The following is an 18,554-nucleotide window of genomic DNA, read 5'->3' as shown; positions in this document are numbered from 1 at the left end:
AAATGTGTGGAAGTCGAGAACATTATCCCGGAAAGCAAAAATGGGTATGTTTGAAGGAATAGTAGTTCCAACAATGTTGTATGGTTGCGAGGCGTGGGCTATGGATAGAGTTGTGCGCAGGAGGATGGATGTGCTGGAAATGAGATGTTTGAGGACAATGTGTGGTGTGAGGTGGTTTGATCGAGTAAGTAACGTAAGGGTAAGAGAGATGTGTGGAAATAAAAAGAGCGTGGTTGAGAGAGCAGAAGAGGGTGTTTTGAAATGGTTTGGGCACATGGAGAGGATGAGTGAGGAAAGATTGACCAAGAGGATATATGTGTCGGAGGTGGAGGGAACGAGGAGAAGAGGGAGACCAAATTGGAGGTGGAAGGATGGAGTGAAGAGGATTTTGTGTGATCGGGGCCTGAACATGCAGGAGGGTGAAAGGAGGGCAAGGAATAGAGTGAATTGGAGCGATGTGGTATACAGGGGTTGACTTGCTGTCGGTGGATTGAATCAGGGCATGTGAGGCGTCTGGGGTAAACCATGGAAAGCTGATAGGTATGTATATTTGCGTGTGTGGACGTGTGTATGTACATGTGTATGGGGGGGGGGGGCCATTTCTTTCGTCTGTTTCCTTGCGCTACCTCGCAAACGCGGGAGACAGCGACAAAGTATAAAAAAGAAAAAAAAAAAAAAATATATATATATATATATATATATATATATATAGATCAGGAAAACTATCAGGCTACCTCCGCCCCGATCTGAAAAATATAATCCTGCACCAGATGCCAACCCTGAGATATTCACTCACGCTATTGCACCGCATTCATCTAGCATCATTCTACTTTACTGGAGCATTTTATCATATATCAAAAAGAATCACAGAGATCAAATATGTTTTGGTACGTGAGTGGTTAGGTGACACTTCTGCCAGCAAGTCATTCCAGATCTTAGGGCTTGTGCTGCTTACCCACATTCTCTTGACTACTGTCTATACAGCCTATTCACACTTCTTCATCAAGAGTTCTTCTGAGAGCACACAGTCATCTACAAAGTGCTTTGTAGAGAGCAAGAAGCAGTGTCCCCTTTGCCTGGATGAACGAAAGCATTCATCTGTTACACCGTGCGGGCACTTGTTTTGCTGGCAATGTATTCAGGAATGCCTCCAGACTTGTCAGCAGTGTCCACTTTGCAGACATTCAGCATTACCTTCTCAAGTGGTTCCTCTTCTCAATTATGACTGAGTCATGACGGTGAGAAGACTGTGGGGTCATTTAATGGTGCTTTCTGTGGTTCACATCTAAGTGTATTGTGAAGTGATCAGGCATTTCACTTTGAAAGCGAGTCAAACATTTTATGGCCAGTATTTCCTTGAGGGGAACCTAAAACAATAACTCGGCCACTACGTGGTTAAGCTCACTTCATACCCCCAAGGATGTTCTCTTTGTATTTTAAAAATAAGGCTAAAATCCATATAAGGAAATAGATATTTCATTTTGCTCTCTGTTATTGATAATCGACAGTAACAGCACAGCGATAACACAGAGTACAAATAGTAAGGATTGTCAGGTGTGGCAGGAAGGCAACCTAGGTAGTTTTCTTACATAGATGGGAAACAGACTCTGAAATATGTATTATATTCCCAGCGACAAGGCAAAATAAATAAATAAATATACATACATCCCTGGGGATAGGGGAGAAAGAATACTTCCCACGTATTCCCTGCGTGTCGTAGAAGGCGACTAAAAGAGGAGGGAGCGGGTGGCTGGAAATCCTCCCCTCTTGTTTTTTTCAATTTTCCAAAGGAAGGAACAGAGAAGGGGGCCAGGTGAGGATGTTCCCTCAAAGGCCCATTCCTCTGTTCTTAACGCTACCTCGCTGACGTGGGAAATGGCGAATAGTACGAAAGAAAGAAAAGATATATATATGAGAGTTGGGGTGAGAGACTATCAGTAAATTTTAGGGAGAATAAAAAGATGTTCTGGAAGGAGGTAAATAGGGTGCGTAAGACAAGGGAGCAAATGGGAACTTCAGTGAAGGGCGTAAATGGGGAGGTGATAACAAGTAGTGGTGATGTGAGAAGGAGATGGAATGAGTATTTTGAAGGTTTGTTGAATGTGTCTGATGACAGAGTGGCAGATATAGGGTGTTTGGGTCGAGGTGGTGTGCAAAGTGAGAGGGTTAGGGAAAATGATTTGGTAAACAGAGGAGAGGTAGTAAAAGCTTTGCGGAAGATGAAAGCCGGCAAGGCAGCAGGTTTGGATGGTATTGCAGTGGAATTTATAAAAAAAGGGGGAGACTGTATTGTTGACTGGTTGGTTAGGTTATTTAATGTATGTATGACTCATGGTGAGGTGCCTGAGGATTGGCGGAATGCGTGCATAGTGCCATTGTACAAAGGCAAAGGGGATAAGAGTGAGTGCTCAAATTACAGAGGTATAAGTTTGTTGAGTATTCCTGGTAAATTATATGGGAGGGTATTGATTGAGAGGGTGAAGGCATGTACAGAGCATCAGATTGGGGAAGAGCAGTGTGGTTTCAGAAGTGGTAGAGGATGTGTGGATCAGGTGTTTGCTTTGAAGAATGTATGTGAGAAATACTTAGAAAAGCAAATGGATTTGTATGTAGCATTTATAGATCTGGAGAAGGCATATGATAGAGTTGATAGAGATGCTCTGTGGAAGGTATTAAGAATATATGGTGTGGGAGGCAAGTTGTTAGAAGCAGTGAAAAGTTTTTATCGAGGATGTAAGGCATGTGTACGTGTAGGAAGAGAGGAAAGTGATTGGTTCTCAGTGAATGTAGGTTTGCGGCAGGGGTGTGTGATGTCTCCATGGTTGTTTAATTTGTTTATGGATGGGGTTGTTAGGGAGGTAAATGCAAGAGTCTTGGAAAGAGGGGCAAGTATGAAGTCTGTTGGGGATGAGAGAGCTTGGGAAGTGAGTCAGTTGTTGTTCGCTGATGATACAGCGCTGGTGGCGGATTCATGTGAGAAACTGCAGAAGCTGGTGACGGAGTTTGGTAAAGTGTGTGGAAGAAGAAAGTTAAGAGTAAATGTGAATAAGAGCAAGGTTATTAGGTACAGTAGGGTTGAGGGTCAAGTCAATTGGGAGGTGAGTTTGAATGGAGAAAAACTGGAGGAAGTGAAGTGTTTTAGATATCTGGGAGTGGATCTGTCAGCGGATGGAACCATGGAAGCGGAAGTGGATCATAGGGTGGGGGAGGGGGCAAAAATTTTGGGAGCCTTGAAGAATGTGTGGAAGTCGAGAACATTATCCCGGAAAGCAAAAATGGGTATGTTTGAAGGAATAGTGGTTCCAACAATGTTGTATGGTTGCGAGGCGTGGGCTATGGATAGAGTTGTGCGCAGGAGGATGGATGTGCTGGAAATGAGATGTTTGAGGACAATGTGTGGTGTGAGGTGGTTTGATCGAGTAAGTAACGTAAGGGTAAGAGAGATGTGTGGAAATAAAAAGAGCGTGGTTGAGAGAGCAGAAGAGGGTGTTTTGAAGTGGTTTGGGCACATGGAGAGAATGAGTGAGGAAAGATTGACCAAGAGGATATATGTGTCGGAGGTGGAGGGAACGAGGAGAAGAGGGAGACCAAATTGGAGGTGGAAAGATGGAGTGAAAATGATTTTGTGTGATCGGGGCCTGAACATGCAGGAGGGTGAAAGGAGGGCAAGGAATAGAGTGAATTGGAGCGATGTGGTATACAGGGGTTGACGTGCTGTCAGTGGATTGAATCAAGGCATGTGAAGCGTCCGGGGTAAACCATGGAAAGCTGTGTAGGTATGTATATTTGCATGTGTGGACGTATGTATGTGCATGTGTATGGGGGGGGTTGGGCCATTTCTTTCGTCTGTTTCCTTGCGCTACCTCGCAAACGCGGGAGACAGCGACGAGGTATAAAAAAAAAAAAAAAAATTATATATATATATATATATATATATATATATATATATATATATATATATATATATATATATATATATATATATTCATGCCTGCCTTCATCCATTTCTTTCGCTACCCCGCCACACAGGAAATAGCGGCGGTATCATGTTCAGTGTAATTTTGCTGGTTATCACATTTCATAACTGTCAATGTGCGATAGAAATCGTTTGTTTTAGTATCGTCGTCTGCGCAGAACCAGAGGCACACCTGCTCTCGGGTTCTGGTTATTGCATGAATACAGTCCGCTTTTCTGAAACATGTGACAGTCATATCTATCGCTGTCCTCTGTGGGCGAGAGAGTCGAGACATGCAAGAGTAACAGGGTACCGTTCTACACCCATCCATGACACCACAACTCAACCATCCCCAGATACTGATAAGACACTGGTGGTCTCCGCTAATCACTTAAAAGTAACGCTTGCTACATATTTTTTTTTATGTGTATAAACACGACACTCAAACTTGTCACACATTATATTAGTACTTTTAAGATAAGAGCCGAGTCGAAAGCGGTCCGACCCATAAACTGTCACGGGGTAACTTCCAAACTTGACGCTCTTACCCTACGCCACAATGTTGGTTCACTTTCCCTCTTCTGTAGGTGTTGCTATGGTTTTTGCTCCCGAAAGCTGGCTGCCTGTGTGCCTCCCACGCAATACTCAACAAGCTGTTGCGCCACTTGATTACTGTGTGGCCATCGGCAACCCAAGGGTGGGCAGTTTTGACAACCGCTTGTTTCCCTAAACCCCGAGGCTTTGGAACTCTTGTTTTTTTTTCTGAATAACTATAACTTATCACATTTTAAGAGAGAGATTTTCACATCCCAAAAATTCGTAAATACTTTCCCTTGCCTCCCCCCCCCCCCCTTAATTATTCTCTATTTCAATAAAGGCCCGGCCTTATTTTGTGGTTTTGTGCGTGACTTGAGCCTCCAACATGAAGTAAAACATGAAAATTCAGTTAGACTTGAAGCTTGACAGGAAAATTCCATAAGTATGGCTATGTTTTTCCTAACACAGTGTAAATGTGAAGCTGACCCTGAAGCTAGTATATTTATACTTAGTCGAGCTGATACCCATGGACATGCATCTTCAAATTTTCGATGAATCAGTAAAGATTAGATATGGCGAACCTACGTGTCTCACATGTAGCAGTGTGGGACTTGGAAAGATGAGCACTGATTACATGTCTCGCGGAACCAGCTTGATCAGTAGTATGTTCAACACAACTCCACTTTCAGGTGGATTTGCTCATAAATATACGTTCAGGCGTAACTCATACGGGTTTGAGTTAAAATGTTCTCCCTTTAACCCCTTTTTCACTCCAATTACTTTTCCATTTGTGTGACAGATATAATAATAAACGAGTGCTACGTTGTTTATCCATAAGCCTTCACACATATGTCAGTTGTACTACACAGCAAAATCATTTTACGTAAGAAAAACATGATCGGAATATAGCAACTAAGTGAAATATGCCTGATCATCCAAGTTGTAAACCCAAGAAGTGAGATGACATCCATCCGAACATGTAGAATGGCTTAATCCAATGATATCATGACCTTCCATGCATGAGCAGTTGCTGTGGGATGTTTCATAACTCATATTGTCAAATATTAGCTCTTCATATTAAAATATTTCACATTTGGTGAAGTTTAGTACAGGCAGGTGCTAATAAACTTGTGATGTTAAACTCACGAGCATGTTCGACTTGCAGGAACTTTTTTCCATTAATTTCGGTCTGCTCAATGGCTCATGACAAGAGTATCTTTTTGCATATTAAATCAAAGTCAGTGATAGACTGAATGACGAGACAACCGAACTATACTACTGTGCCTATTTGATTATTCCGAATAATACAGAAACAAAAATACTTATATGAAAAAGAAAACCAGTATCTCACTCTTGTGCTTGACATTTCAGATGAGCAGCCTTTACATTTCAGATATCAAAGTGACCTTCTGTTCCTTGCTTACTCTGACATCTAAACTGATAATGTTGCAGATAAAAGAAATGATATACCTTTTTTTCCCACTCATTCATTTTTAACAGGTTTGTAACTGATAAGATTAAGGTTCGTCGATTTATAAACAACTGTATTAGGTAAATATCCAAACACAGCAAAGATTTGATAGAACCATGTAATATTACTTGACTCGTGTTGTGCTTTGATTCACATAGCAGGAATAATGCTCTTCAGTACTTTTATGAGTGGCTTACCTGTGTGAATGACATGTTTATGAGTGGCTTACCCTTATGAGTAAGCGATATGTACCATAATTCTTGAGGGTACCCTATACTAGGACTATCTGCCTCCTACTCTGAAAATATATTTCAGGAATCAATCGTTGACATTAATGTGCTTGGTTCTACGTCTTGGCTTGATTAATCTAAACAAGTGCCCTCTCATTTCACTATGTAGGCCTCATTATAGTAAGTGGGAATATCGTTCGTATCTAAATTGTGATAAAAAAGATTTAACAGTATTTTATAAGATCTATTTTGATTCTCCTTTTCTTGAACATAGTGAACCTTCGCTCATCTTTGAGGCCCTTCTGTGTACAGTGTGAGGCCTATTAACGTCACCTTGGGTGTGGGGAAACCCATTCTTGCGTTACACATTTCATAAAGAGACGAGCAAACTTTTGTAAATCCCCAGGAATGATTTCCTGATCAATTTATAGATAATTTATTCTTTCTAACGTGGCTTACACTTTTGTTGCAACTTTAAGTACATGAACTAGTGGCTTCATGTTAATATGTTTGCGTCAATACCACACTCATTCTATGCTCATAGCTTTTTTTCCCTTCATTTTCAAATATGTATTTTGTCATTAAATACCCCTGTATATTTTTTCCCTTCATATATATTTCTTTTTGCTTTTCTTTGAAAATATATAACCCATTGGTATTCCACGTTTAGATATCCTTTTGCAAGATTTTTTTTTTGTTCCTTTTGTTCTTTGTTACAATGTCTTGTACATCTTATATTCCCACAGAAAGATGGCTAGGTTAAGGCACCACTTCAGCACTCCTAATTCGGCAGGAGCCTAGCTTTACCATGGGCGGCTGCTGCTCACAACCTGCTGACAAATTTTAGGGTGTAAGATGGTTCCGGCCATGACTTCAACACTCTTGGTGGCTTCTGTCTAAACTTTTTTTTTATTTCGTTCAAGGAACTCTGTAAGCAACTTAGTGTTTACTTAGAAACCAGATCTTCTGTATCCATTCTTTCTACTTTCTCAAGCAAAAATTTACAGCTTTATGAGTAAATTTTTGACAATCATTGGCCAAGTTCACGTGAGAAGAGCTACAATTATATATATATATATATATATATATATATATATATATATATATATATATATATATATATATATATATGTGTGTGTGTGTGTGTGTGTGTGTGTGTGTGTGTTCGCTGCGCCCTTGTTTATATAGACTTTGGGCTACAACTTATCGATGTACATGATATGCACAGACTCTGTCATGCTGACAGATAATGTTGATTCTTATGAAAATGATTAACACAAAGGAAAAAAATATATAGGTAAGATAAAGCAAATTAAGAAACTTATGGAAGAAATAGTATCAAAATTAGTGTGTATGGAAAAAAATAAGGACTAATGAGCAACATTAGAAATTGTCAGTAATGCAGTAACTTCCTTCAGGAATTTCTATGTGATTAGATTTTCTACTTTTGGCTCATTAGATTGGCTGTAAACTTTTCAAACCTTTTGGATTATTCTATTTTTCGAGGATTTCCATCTCATTGCTTTGCTAGGTGACGGAGCAGATAATTCTAAATAATCAATCAGTCCATCATCGTTAGAGGGGGAGGGGAATTTAGTATAAGCCGAGCCAAGTTAGACTAGAAATTTATAGTTCAAATGGAGTTAGGCAGAATAAATCATAATCGTACATCTGTAACTAAATCTGCGAAGAAGGTTGTTTAATGAAGATATAAATAGTTTTTCATTAGACAGAAAAGATCTGAGAATTAAAGGATGAATCAGCTAAGACAGTAAGGCTGAGGAAATTCATACCAATAAGATTAACAAGATTAGATACATCAGTATAAAGGCGAAGAGAATAATAAACTGAACAGTCAAATCAAAGATGATGAAAAGTGCCATCGAATGAAAGAGTAAATTCGAGAAATATGAATTATGATAAAAGATCAGTGATAAACTCAAAGACAGACTCAAAGATATTATATGACTGTGGATATTACACCGAGCTAAGGAATTTCTGTAGAAATATGAACAGGGAAATAGTTTTTAGCCGCAATGTGCATCTGTGAAATCTAGAGCGAAAGCGTTAGAACATGGGTAGCTTTAGCTTCTTATACAAAGGAAAGTTGAAAAAGACCAAGTGGTTAAGTGAAAGAGCTTAGGGAAGTACCCTGAACCAGCGCTTGAAAGGTGAAAATGAGGGAAAAAATGAGTATTGCATGACAAAAAAGGAAGAACAGAAAAAAAAAAAGAAATAGTATGGACGAGCCAAAAGACAATTCAAATTCTTTTCCATAAATTCATCAGGTGTTGATTATCAATGTAAAAAGGATCCGAAGGAAAGAATTGTGAGGATAATGTAAAGATATGCATGGAGCTGAATGACAAGTTCAAAAGTGTTTTCATGATGGAAGATATGATTGCTCCAATACTAGTGAGGTAGAATTGGGAGGCCGTCTTACAATTTTAAGATTTCTAGAAAATAAATGAAGAGACCGCTAAAGCGCCTTGATCCATATATGGCTCATGCATCTTTTGAAGTTTATCCATATGTGGTACAAAAGTGTGCAAATTCTCTTGCCGGGCTTCTTGAAAAGCTGCTGAAGACGTCGATGGCGGAACCAAATGAAGAGAGGAAACATGTCACGCATACCCTAAAGAGATGAGACCAGGAAGTTGTGATGAAGTATACACCAGTCTAGCTAATAACTTATGTTTGCATAACACTACCAAAGATGCAAAGAATAACTGCCTAAGGGAGAGACAACATGGACTGAAAGAAAGGACATTTTCGAGAGAGAGAGAGAGAGAGAGAGAGAGAGAGAGAGAGAGAGAGAGAGAGAGAGAGAGAGAGAGAGAGAGAGAGAGGGAGAGAGTGTTCCGTTTTAGACAAATGAGAAACATATGTGTGCATCTGTACTGCCAGAAGGTAGTTGACTCTGCATTACACAGGAGGTTGATAAATAAGCTGGATCTTTCAGCAGGGATGAGATACGACGGCTTGATGGTTAGAGAATAACATTACTTGAAGGGAACAAAGGATGCATGTCAGAGAAGCCATCTCGAAAAGGGCTGGGTGTCACAATTGGTTTGCCCCAATGCTCTATCCGGGGGTAATTGCCTGATATAAGTAAATGATTTATTGGAAGGCCTGAAATTGTTTCTGAATATGCATGTAGATGATGTTGATTTCATAAGTAAAGTATGACGAGGATTGCATCAATTTACAAAGGGACTGGATGAACCCTTAAGTTGACGGTCTGATGCATGGTTGATGAAATTCGTTGAATCTCAGGTGAAAGTAAAGCACCGAAGATGATGGGACACAGTGAAACAAAACCTTGCTACTAGTACCATCTGGCTAGAAATAAGCCGCTGGAATCTTTGTATGAGTGGGACGTGGGAGCTGATTATGTACCTAACCTGTGACTAGCCTTCACAATCACTTCACTTAGTTTATTCTGCTTGTTTGCTCCTTTCATTGCTTCTCTGCACTGCTTACATGAATTTAGATCCCAGAGATTATTACCTCCAAGTTTTTTCCCCATTTATCTTTTGCTGTTCAATAGAACTATACTATAGCTTGCCTTCTCGTTTTTGCTACCGATATCTAAAACTTAGCACTTATCAATATTAGCATTTATTCGCCACCAAGTTCATTTATAGATTTATTCCCAGCTTTGTATCACCAGTGAATTTTGATATCTTGCAATGCTGCCTATTATTAGTATCATTACTGTATATGAGAAAGAGGACCGGTTCCTAAGACTAGTCCAAGTGGCACTCTAGTGGTTACGTCAAACCATTCTGAGGTTTGACCATATATCACAACTCTTTGTTCACGGCCAGTCAACCAGTTTCCTGTCCACTGAAGTACAACGTCATCAGTGTCATGTGACTTAATTTTTGCTTGTAACATTTGATGCGGAACCTTATCGTAAGTTGTTTGAAAATTTAGATAACATCACCTGCTTTACTCTCGTCATACGTGTTGATTACATCATAAAAGAAATCAAGCAAATTTGCCAGACATGAGCGATTTTGTCGAAAATCAAGCTGAGAATCTTTTATTAAGTGGTGGTCATTTAAATGGTTCACAATTCTATCTCGAACGATGGTTTCCATACGTTTTCCAACTACAAACGTCGAGCTAATAGGATGATAATTTCCGGGCAGTGATTTATTACCTTTTATGAATACTGGTGTTAAATAGGCAAACTTCCATTCAACTGGAACTTTTCCCGGAGCAAGTGACTTCTTGAGAGAGGCCTTTTTCGCCTTTTTCACAGGCCTCGGATAAAACTTATGAGGGGGGGCTTGCCGTTTTATTAATTTTCATCTAATTCATCGCTATAAGTACTTCTTTGGATTTTACGTCATTTGTTGAAGAATGTTCTCCTCTTTTATCAGTGAAACTGGATTCATGACAGGGGCTGTCTCCGATCGTCAATGCGGATGTAACCTGGCATTTAGTATTTTTGCCATGGCTTCGTTGTCTTGAAACCAGTCACTGTTTTCTGTAACGTGTTTCTAATATAACTCCTTAGGGTTTCTTTTGCTATTTTCAGCGATATACGCTTCATATTGACGTTTTCTTTACCGTATAACTATCACAGTGTTTCTACGCAGATTTACATGACCTTTTTTTATATGTTGGTGGCTCAGTCACGGACAAAAGTGCACATCAGGGACGAGACTTAATTGAAATATTGAGAGGATTATGAAAGGAAAAAAGAAGCGACATGGGAAATAATCAATGAATTTACTCTTTTCTGTTAGTTATAGGATTCTTTGAGTTTCTTATGAGCCACTTTCTTAGACAACAGGCACTTTTTCCACAGTTCCACCACCTCGGTTTCGTTTTAGAAATAGAAACAGACCGGCATGTATAGCTCCCTCTGCTGCTTTGAAGGTTTTACAAAAGCTTTTTCCAAGCTATATCGTTCCAGGTTTGCCTATCAAGAGCAATGCGAAGATCATTAAAATTTGCACTTTTAAAATCGGGCATTATTTTCTTTTTTTCGCGACCGTTACGTTGATCAATGTTACAAGCAGCGTTGAAAGCGACCTCAAAATTCAGAGATGACGACAGCTTCTCGAAAGTGGGTGGGTGAGGGGAGATGGTCTCACTGGAGCAAAAGCTTTCACAACACGCAGCAGCTCTATACATGTGAGTCTAAACAAAATAGGGGATGAGCCCCTTTCTTTTCAAAGTGGGGCCGCTTCAGCCCCCCTTCTCTTGCCCCTCAGTGCCGCCACCACCGAAAATAATCTCTCGGTGATCACTTATACCAAACTTTTCTACCACTTCAAAGTTATTAGCGAGATCCTCACTTACAATTAGAACTGAATGTAATATATTTTTGTCACGAGTAGTTTTCTCAACTAATTGGATTGGGGCACTATCGAGCAAATCTAGTTGAGTCCACGGAAAAGAATTCTCCCCATTTCGATACCGGTTTGTTAAGATCTCCTAGTATGATAGAATCTTGCTCATTACACATTTCTGCTAACTCATGATAAAAGCTTTCCTAACCCTGGTATCTATGCGTGCGGGGGGGGGGGGGGGTATAAACTAGTCCTACTGATGTTTTCTTATCTTAAATATCTACAATAATAAAGTGGACATTCTCAACTGCTACAACAGGTTTTACTACGGCATTTAGTAATCACACACACACACACACACACACACACACACACACACACACACACACACACTTACCAGCAGTTTAGCTTCGTCATTCCACCAACAAGTACCCTGTCTCAGAAGCCCAGTTCCCACGTAACGGATACCACACTTCCCTTGCATGTGCCAGCACTGCTACCCTAAATAACCTCCATTCGTTACTCACTCCCTTAGCTTGACCTACTTTTATCTTGTCCATTCCATATTCAAGTCTCTCCTGGCATCCTTTCACACAAGGATCTTTACCATGCTCATTTACTTTCACCAACCGTTGCTTACCCATACCAATTCCTCCTCAAAACGCCTCTCCAAATCTTTACGCTTGCCCTTTCCATGTAATTGATCACTCAACGCACCGGCTGCCCCTCTCATCATATTCACATCTTTTGCAACCCTGACAATTAGTACGTAGTCCAGTAATACCCTGCTTTTCATCTTTCTTACTCATCCACATATACTTGTATATGTCCCTCATTTTACACCAGGGTTTCTCTATCACGTCTTTTTCCTGCACGCAACTGCGCAGTCTGTTCACTACATCCAGTCACATCACTTAGTACCCCTTATAAATCCTAACTAAATAGGCCCCTTGATTTCACATCACCTACTTTTTTTTTATTTTATCTAAATCATCCATCATCAATAACTGATGTCAAGCATCAAAACTGTTGATATGCACACTCACCTTCTCTCAAAACATTCTCTTCACTTTCTCTCTCCTCTCATTACTAAGTGCATAAGCGCTTATAGTCACACACTTCATGGAACCCACTTTTATTTTTACCCACACCATCCGGAGATCACATCCTTACACAATTTTTCCCTCAATTGTACTGCTACCCATTCCTTAGCTTTCGCTGTCATTAATGAGAGCTGATTCGGACAAAGGCTTACAAGCGGTGACATGATTTAAAGACAACAATTATTCGTCAATTTCTCATTACAGATATCAATCACTTATTCGCAAGAATCTCATATGGCATTAGAAATTCCTTAAGATGAAAAACAGATTAATTACCTATGAAGTTTTGTTTTTCATGCTTTTCCACAAGGCTCTGCTCCTGTCCCAAAACGTAGTCACCAAGCAACTCCTACATGGTTCATGAGGACTGGGGTCAACTGAAAATGAACCTGAGTCAAACGTGATCAAATGCATATGAAGGCCATATATACATACCTTTTTTCCTTTCGTCTGTAGTCCCTCAGTAATCACGTTTCTTAAAGTAATTGTTGTGGAATTAGACGGCTGATTACAAGTACTGTGTACTTTAAAAGTTTGATAATAACTACAATCATGATTAATCAAAATGATGTAGCTGATTACACTCGGCTTTGAATCACGATTACTGTGTGCCTGTTCGAACATCCAGTACTTTGCAGTCTTCATTACACGAACATTATTCACACATTGCTGGCCAAAGGAAAGCAAGGCATTGGTTTTAACTGAATAGTTGAATAGTGATTACTGAGGGACTACAGACGAAAGGAAAAAAGGTATGTATATATGGCCTTCATATGCATTTGATCACGTTTGACTCAGGTTCATTTTCAGTTGACCCCAGTCCTCATGAACCATGTAGGAGTTGCTTGGTGACTACGTTTTGGGACAGGAGCAGAGCCTTGTGGAAAAGCATGAAAAACAAAACTTCATAGGTAATTAATCTGTTTTTCATCTTAAGGAATTTCTAATGTCATATGAGATTCTTGCGAATAAGTGATTGATATCTGTAATGAGATATCTGTTTTAGATATCTGGGAGTGGATCTGGCAGCGGATGGAACCATGGAAGCGGAAGTGGATCATAGGGTGGGGGAGGGGGCGAAAATTCTGGGAGCCTTGAAGAATGTGTGGAAGTCGAGAACATTATCTCGGAAAGCAAAAATTGGTATGTTTGAAGGAATAGTGGTTCCAACAATGTTGTATGGTTGCGAGGCGTGGGCTATGGATAGAGTTGTGCGCAGGAGGATGGATGTGCTGGAAATGAGATGTTTGAGGACAATGTGTGGTGTGAGGTGGTTTGATCGAGTAAGTAACGGAAGGGTAAGAGAGATGTGTGGAAATAAAAAGAGCGTGGTTGAGAGAGCAGAAGAGGGTGTTTTGAAATGGTTCGGGCACATGGAGAGAATGAGTGAGGAAAGATTGACCAAGAGGATATATGTATCGGAGGTGGAGGGAACGAGGAGAAGAGGGAGACCAAATTGGAGGTGGAAAGATGGAGTGAAAAAGATTTTGTGTGATCGGGGCCTGAACATGCAGGAGGGTGAAAGGAGGGCAAGGAATAGAGTGAATTGGAGCGATGTGGTATACCGGGGTTGACGTGCTGTCAGTGGATTGAATCAAGGCATGTGAAGCGTCTGGGGTAAACCATGGAAAGCTGTGTAGGTATGTATATTTGCGTGTGTGGACGTATGTATATACATGTGTATGGGGGTGGGTTGGGCCATTTCTTTCGTCTGTTTCTTTGAGCTACCTCGCAAACGCGGGAGACAGCGACAATGCAAAAAAAAAATATATATATATATATATATATATATATATATATATATATATATATATATATATATATATATATATATATATGTAAATAAAAAGGAAATAGGATTATGGAGGCCCACCTACTACGGGCTCCAATCCGCTCTGTTCCCCACACTTGAGGAAAATAGATGACGTTTCTGTAAACAAAATAAAAGCTATGACAGTTCACGTGATGAACTGGAAATGTTCCCCCCACCATATAAGCGATGTTGGTGTAGATTTCACACTTTCAAACTTAAGATATGTACCGTGCATTTCATAAGCTTCTACGCTCGAATGTAAGACTTGGGGAAACCCTTTATTTGCTTATTGTTTGATAACAGACTAGCTAAATTCTCAGGGTAAAGTGTTCAGGCTGCAAAGTTGCTCTGGTCTAATAATGCCGTAATCCAGCTGCTTTTAGGATTACAGTACAATATTCCCTTCTGCAATCATGCAGTTGAGCTACCTCGTCGGGGAATGCAACTATGTTTCATTATTTCTATTTTCGTCCTTCTCGGTCTGAAATGGTCACGCTCGTATCCCTTTATTACCCCCGAATTATTTTGTTAATATCAGTATCCCGACACCACACATACAGTTACCATGATGGTGTCCCCTAATAACGTTCCACTGTATTTTATTCATTTGGAAACGAGAGAGAAAAAAAAAGGATAGTTAAACTAATTAAAACGATTAATGCATATCTTTCTACACTGCATACCTCTTCACTCTACCTGTAATGATAATGTAAACCACAGCTTCAACTAGATTTCATAACAATCGGGTTTAAAATTTTTAAGCACGGAATTTGAAACGAACCAGGAACTACGTGCGAGCGCGGAGGAGAGCTCAAGGGAGGTACGTCATGAGGCGGTGGTTGGGTCTGGCGGAGGAATATTCAGTGTTATCATGGCAGAGTGATGTGTGTAGACGGGGCCACCTCGTAACTTGTGCCACTGTTAATGGATAATGTGAGATACTGGCGCGTGGACGTGATGATGTATATACACGATGTGCACACATTTGATCACACTACTGGCCACTATCGGATATATAGTTAATATTCATGGTAAGTATTTTGTTTACATTGGTTGGGATACCTCCCTGCTAGGCCTAAACAATCGTCCTACTGGTGTTGGAGGGATTATATCCCCTAGCGCTTTCATTACGTTTGTATCTTCCCGTTCCTAGAATGTCTGAGTAGGGCATGTCGTGGTTAACGTACTGGTCTCGTAAGGAAAGGGATTTAGTTGTAATAAGAGCTCAGGCGGTACGTGGGGGTGGTTGAACTATGTAAACACAGCGAGGGACAGTTCGTTCAGGACAAGTCTTTAGTCTTATTTGGCCAATGTTGTCGTTAATGAATATTAATTTCGGGTTGATTTTTAATTCAGGCATTCGGTTGTATGATGACGAGCTTGGATACTAATGTGATTATCCATTTAAGGTCCAAGGCATTATATTGTTTCAAAACTACTGTCGTCTTTTCTTAATGCGGACAGTAATGGTAAATCTCCAGGAATTTCCGGGTTAATTAAGTTACCCACACTTTTGGAATATTTTTTTGATATTGAATCATCTTGCTGTCCAGGGAAAATGTCGTGTTTTGAGAATACAATGAATTTCAGAGTGTAATTTGAGGTGGCGGGTAAGGGGAGAGGGAAACTAACCCCAAATTAGAATAGCATGGTGTATATTTTATATATAGATATTGACTACTATAGATATTTATGGTCAGTACTGAATATTGTGGTTTTCCTTGAGATTCTGGCAGTAGTGCTCTAATTTCTTGGTGTATCTACTCTCAGCTCCACGACTTATCAAAGTGATTCAGAAAACATGATAGGGATGGAGCCTTAATCAGTGATTGTGATATCACTTTCTCTAACCTGACCCTGAAGGTTCCTTTGAAATTCCGATTCTGTTGGTAAAGTAACTTGATAAATTGACATCAATTTCCCTGTCTTTCAATACAAACTGACTTAATTTTCTGAATACTGGAAACATCTTTATTATGTATACCTTTTAACATTGTAAAGGCTTCAGCCATATGCATTGTCACTTTTTATGCTAGAGTTGGTAGTGTAGATTTCTTTATTCTTTCTGGGTTCAATTAGTTATTCAGTCATTCACAAATGTCTAGATTGTGTGTACGATACTCATATAAATTGGCCTTGTTCAAGATGCAGTCTCACCAAAGACTTCTAAAAAAAAAATTCCCCATTGAAATATCTGAAGGATCCCCTTATCAATTTGATTATATTATGGGATGGTTGACTCTTGTATATGAATATAAAATTGTAAATTCTCAGCTATATAGATGCTGATTATGTTTATCCTTTCACTTGTAAACAATAATATATATATATATATATATATATATATATATATTTATTTGATACTTTGTCGCTGTCTCCTGCGTTAGCGAGGTTGCACAAGGAAACAGACGAAAGAATGGCTAAACCCACCCACTTACACATGTATATACATACACGTCCACACACGCACATATACATACCTATGCATTTCATATACATATATACACATGTACATAATTCATACTTGCTGCCTTTATTCATTCCTGTCCTTATGCATTCTCCATTTGTCCAAAACATTTCAGTACACCCTTTTCTGCTCTATCAACCACACTCTTTTTATTACCACTCATCTCTCTTACCTTTTCATTACTAACTCGATCAAACCACCTCACACCACATATTAGCCTCAAACGTTTAATTTCCAACACATCCACCCTCCTCTGCACAACCTGATCTATATCCCATGCCTTGCAACCATATAACATTGTTGGAACCTCTATTCTTTCAAACACGCATTTTTGCTCCAAGATAACATTCTCGCCTTCCACACATTCTTCATTGCTCTCAGAACCTTTGCCCCCTCCCCCACCCTGTGACACACTTCCATGGTTCCATCTGCTGCTCAGTCCACTCCCAGATATCAAAAACACTTCACTTCCTCCAGTTTTTCCCCATTCAAACTTACCTCCCAATGAACTTGCCCCTCAACCCTACTGAACCTAATAACCTTGCTCTTATTCACATTTACTTGCAACTTTCTCCTTTCACACACTTTACCGTACTCGATCACCAACCTGTGCAGTTGCTCACTCGAATCAATCTCTAGCACTGTATCATCAGCAAGCAACAACTGATACCTCCCAAGCCCAATCATCCAGAACAGACTGCATACTTGCCCCTCCCCCACCCTGTGACACACTTCCATGGTTCCATCTGCTGCTCAGTCCACTCCCAGATATCAAAAACACTTCACTTCCTCCAGTTTTTCTCCATTCAAACTTACCTCCCAATGAACTTGCCCCTCAACCCTACTGAACCTAATAACCTTGCTCTTATTCACATTTACTTGCAACGTTCTCCTTTCACACACTTTACCGTACTCGATCACCAACCTGTGCAGTTGCTCACTCGAATCAACCTCTAGCACTGTATCATCAGCAAACAACAACTGATACTTCCCAAGCCCAATCATCCAGAACAGACTGCATACTTGCCCCTCTCTCCAAAACTCTTGCATTCACCTCCCAAACCACTCCATCCATATACAAATTAAACACCCATAGAGACATCACGCACCCCTGCCACAAACCGACATTCACTGGGAAGCAATCACTTTTCTCTCTTCCTACTTGTACACATGCTTACAGATCCATCTGTTTTTCTAAGTATTTCTTGCATACATTCTTCAAAGCAAACACCCAATCCACACATCCTCTACCACTTCTGAAACCACACTGCTTTTCCTGAATCTGATGCTCTGTACATGCCTTTACCCTCTCAGTCAATACCCTCCCGTATAATCTCCCAAGAATACTGAACAAACTTATGCCTTTTTAATTTCAACACTCCCCATTATCCCTTGTATTATTATATTTATTATTATTATTATTATTTATTTTTTATTTGATATACTTTGTCGCTGTCTCCTGCATTAGCGAGGTAGCGCAAGGAAACAGATGAAAATTGCCCACCCTACCCACGTACACATGTATATATATACACGTCCACACATGCACATATTCATACATATACATCTCAACGTATACATATGTATACACACAGAGACAATTACATATATACACATGTACATAATTCATACTGTCTGTCATTATTCATTCCTGTTGCCACCCTGCCAC

General features: G+C 39.9%; 2 protein-coding genes across 2 annotated transcripts in view; both read left to right on the top strand.

The window, feature by feature from the left end:
• Positions 1-710: 710 nt before the first annotated feature.
• LOC139752212 (peroxisome biogenesis factor 10-like) lies at positions 711-1,743 on the top strand (the record flags this gene model as incomplete). The annotated part of the gene is made up of 1 exon (XM_071668213.1): positions 711-1,743. A coding segment is annotated over one exon (519 nt), but the record flags the coding sequence as incomplete, so codon positions are not given.
• A 13,530-nt stretch (positions 1,744-15,273) lies between these two features.
• Positions 15,274-18,554, top strand: part of arr (low-density lipoprotein receptor-related protein 6) — a 258,989-nt gene continuing 255,708 nt past the window's right edge. Inside the window, exon 1 of the mRNA XM_071668200.1 lies at positions 15,274-15,449. Within this exon, the coding sequence (XP_071524301.1) occupies positions 15,392-15,449 (58 nt within the window). The 5' untranslated portion in view covers positions 15,274-15,391. The remainder of the gene's footprint in view (positions 15,450-18,554) is intronic.

This window comes from Panulirus ornatus, chromosome 2 (genome assembly GCF_036320965.1).
Source record: "Panulirus ornatus isolate Po-2019 chromosome 2, ASM3632096v1, whole genome shotgun sequence".
Taxonomy (NCBI): domain Eukaryota; kingdom Metazoa; phylum Arthropoda; class Malacostraca; order Decapoda; family Palinuridae; genus Panulirus; species Panulirus ornatus.
Note: the sequence above shows the minus strand (reverse complement) of the source record. Positions and strands in the feature narration are given on the sequence as shown.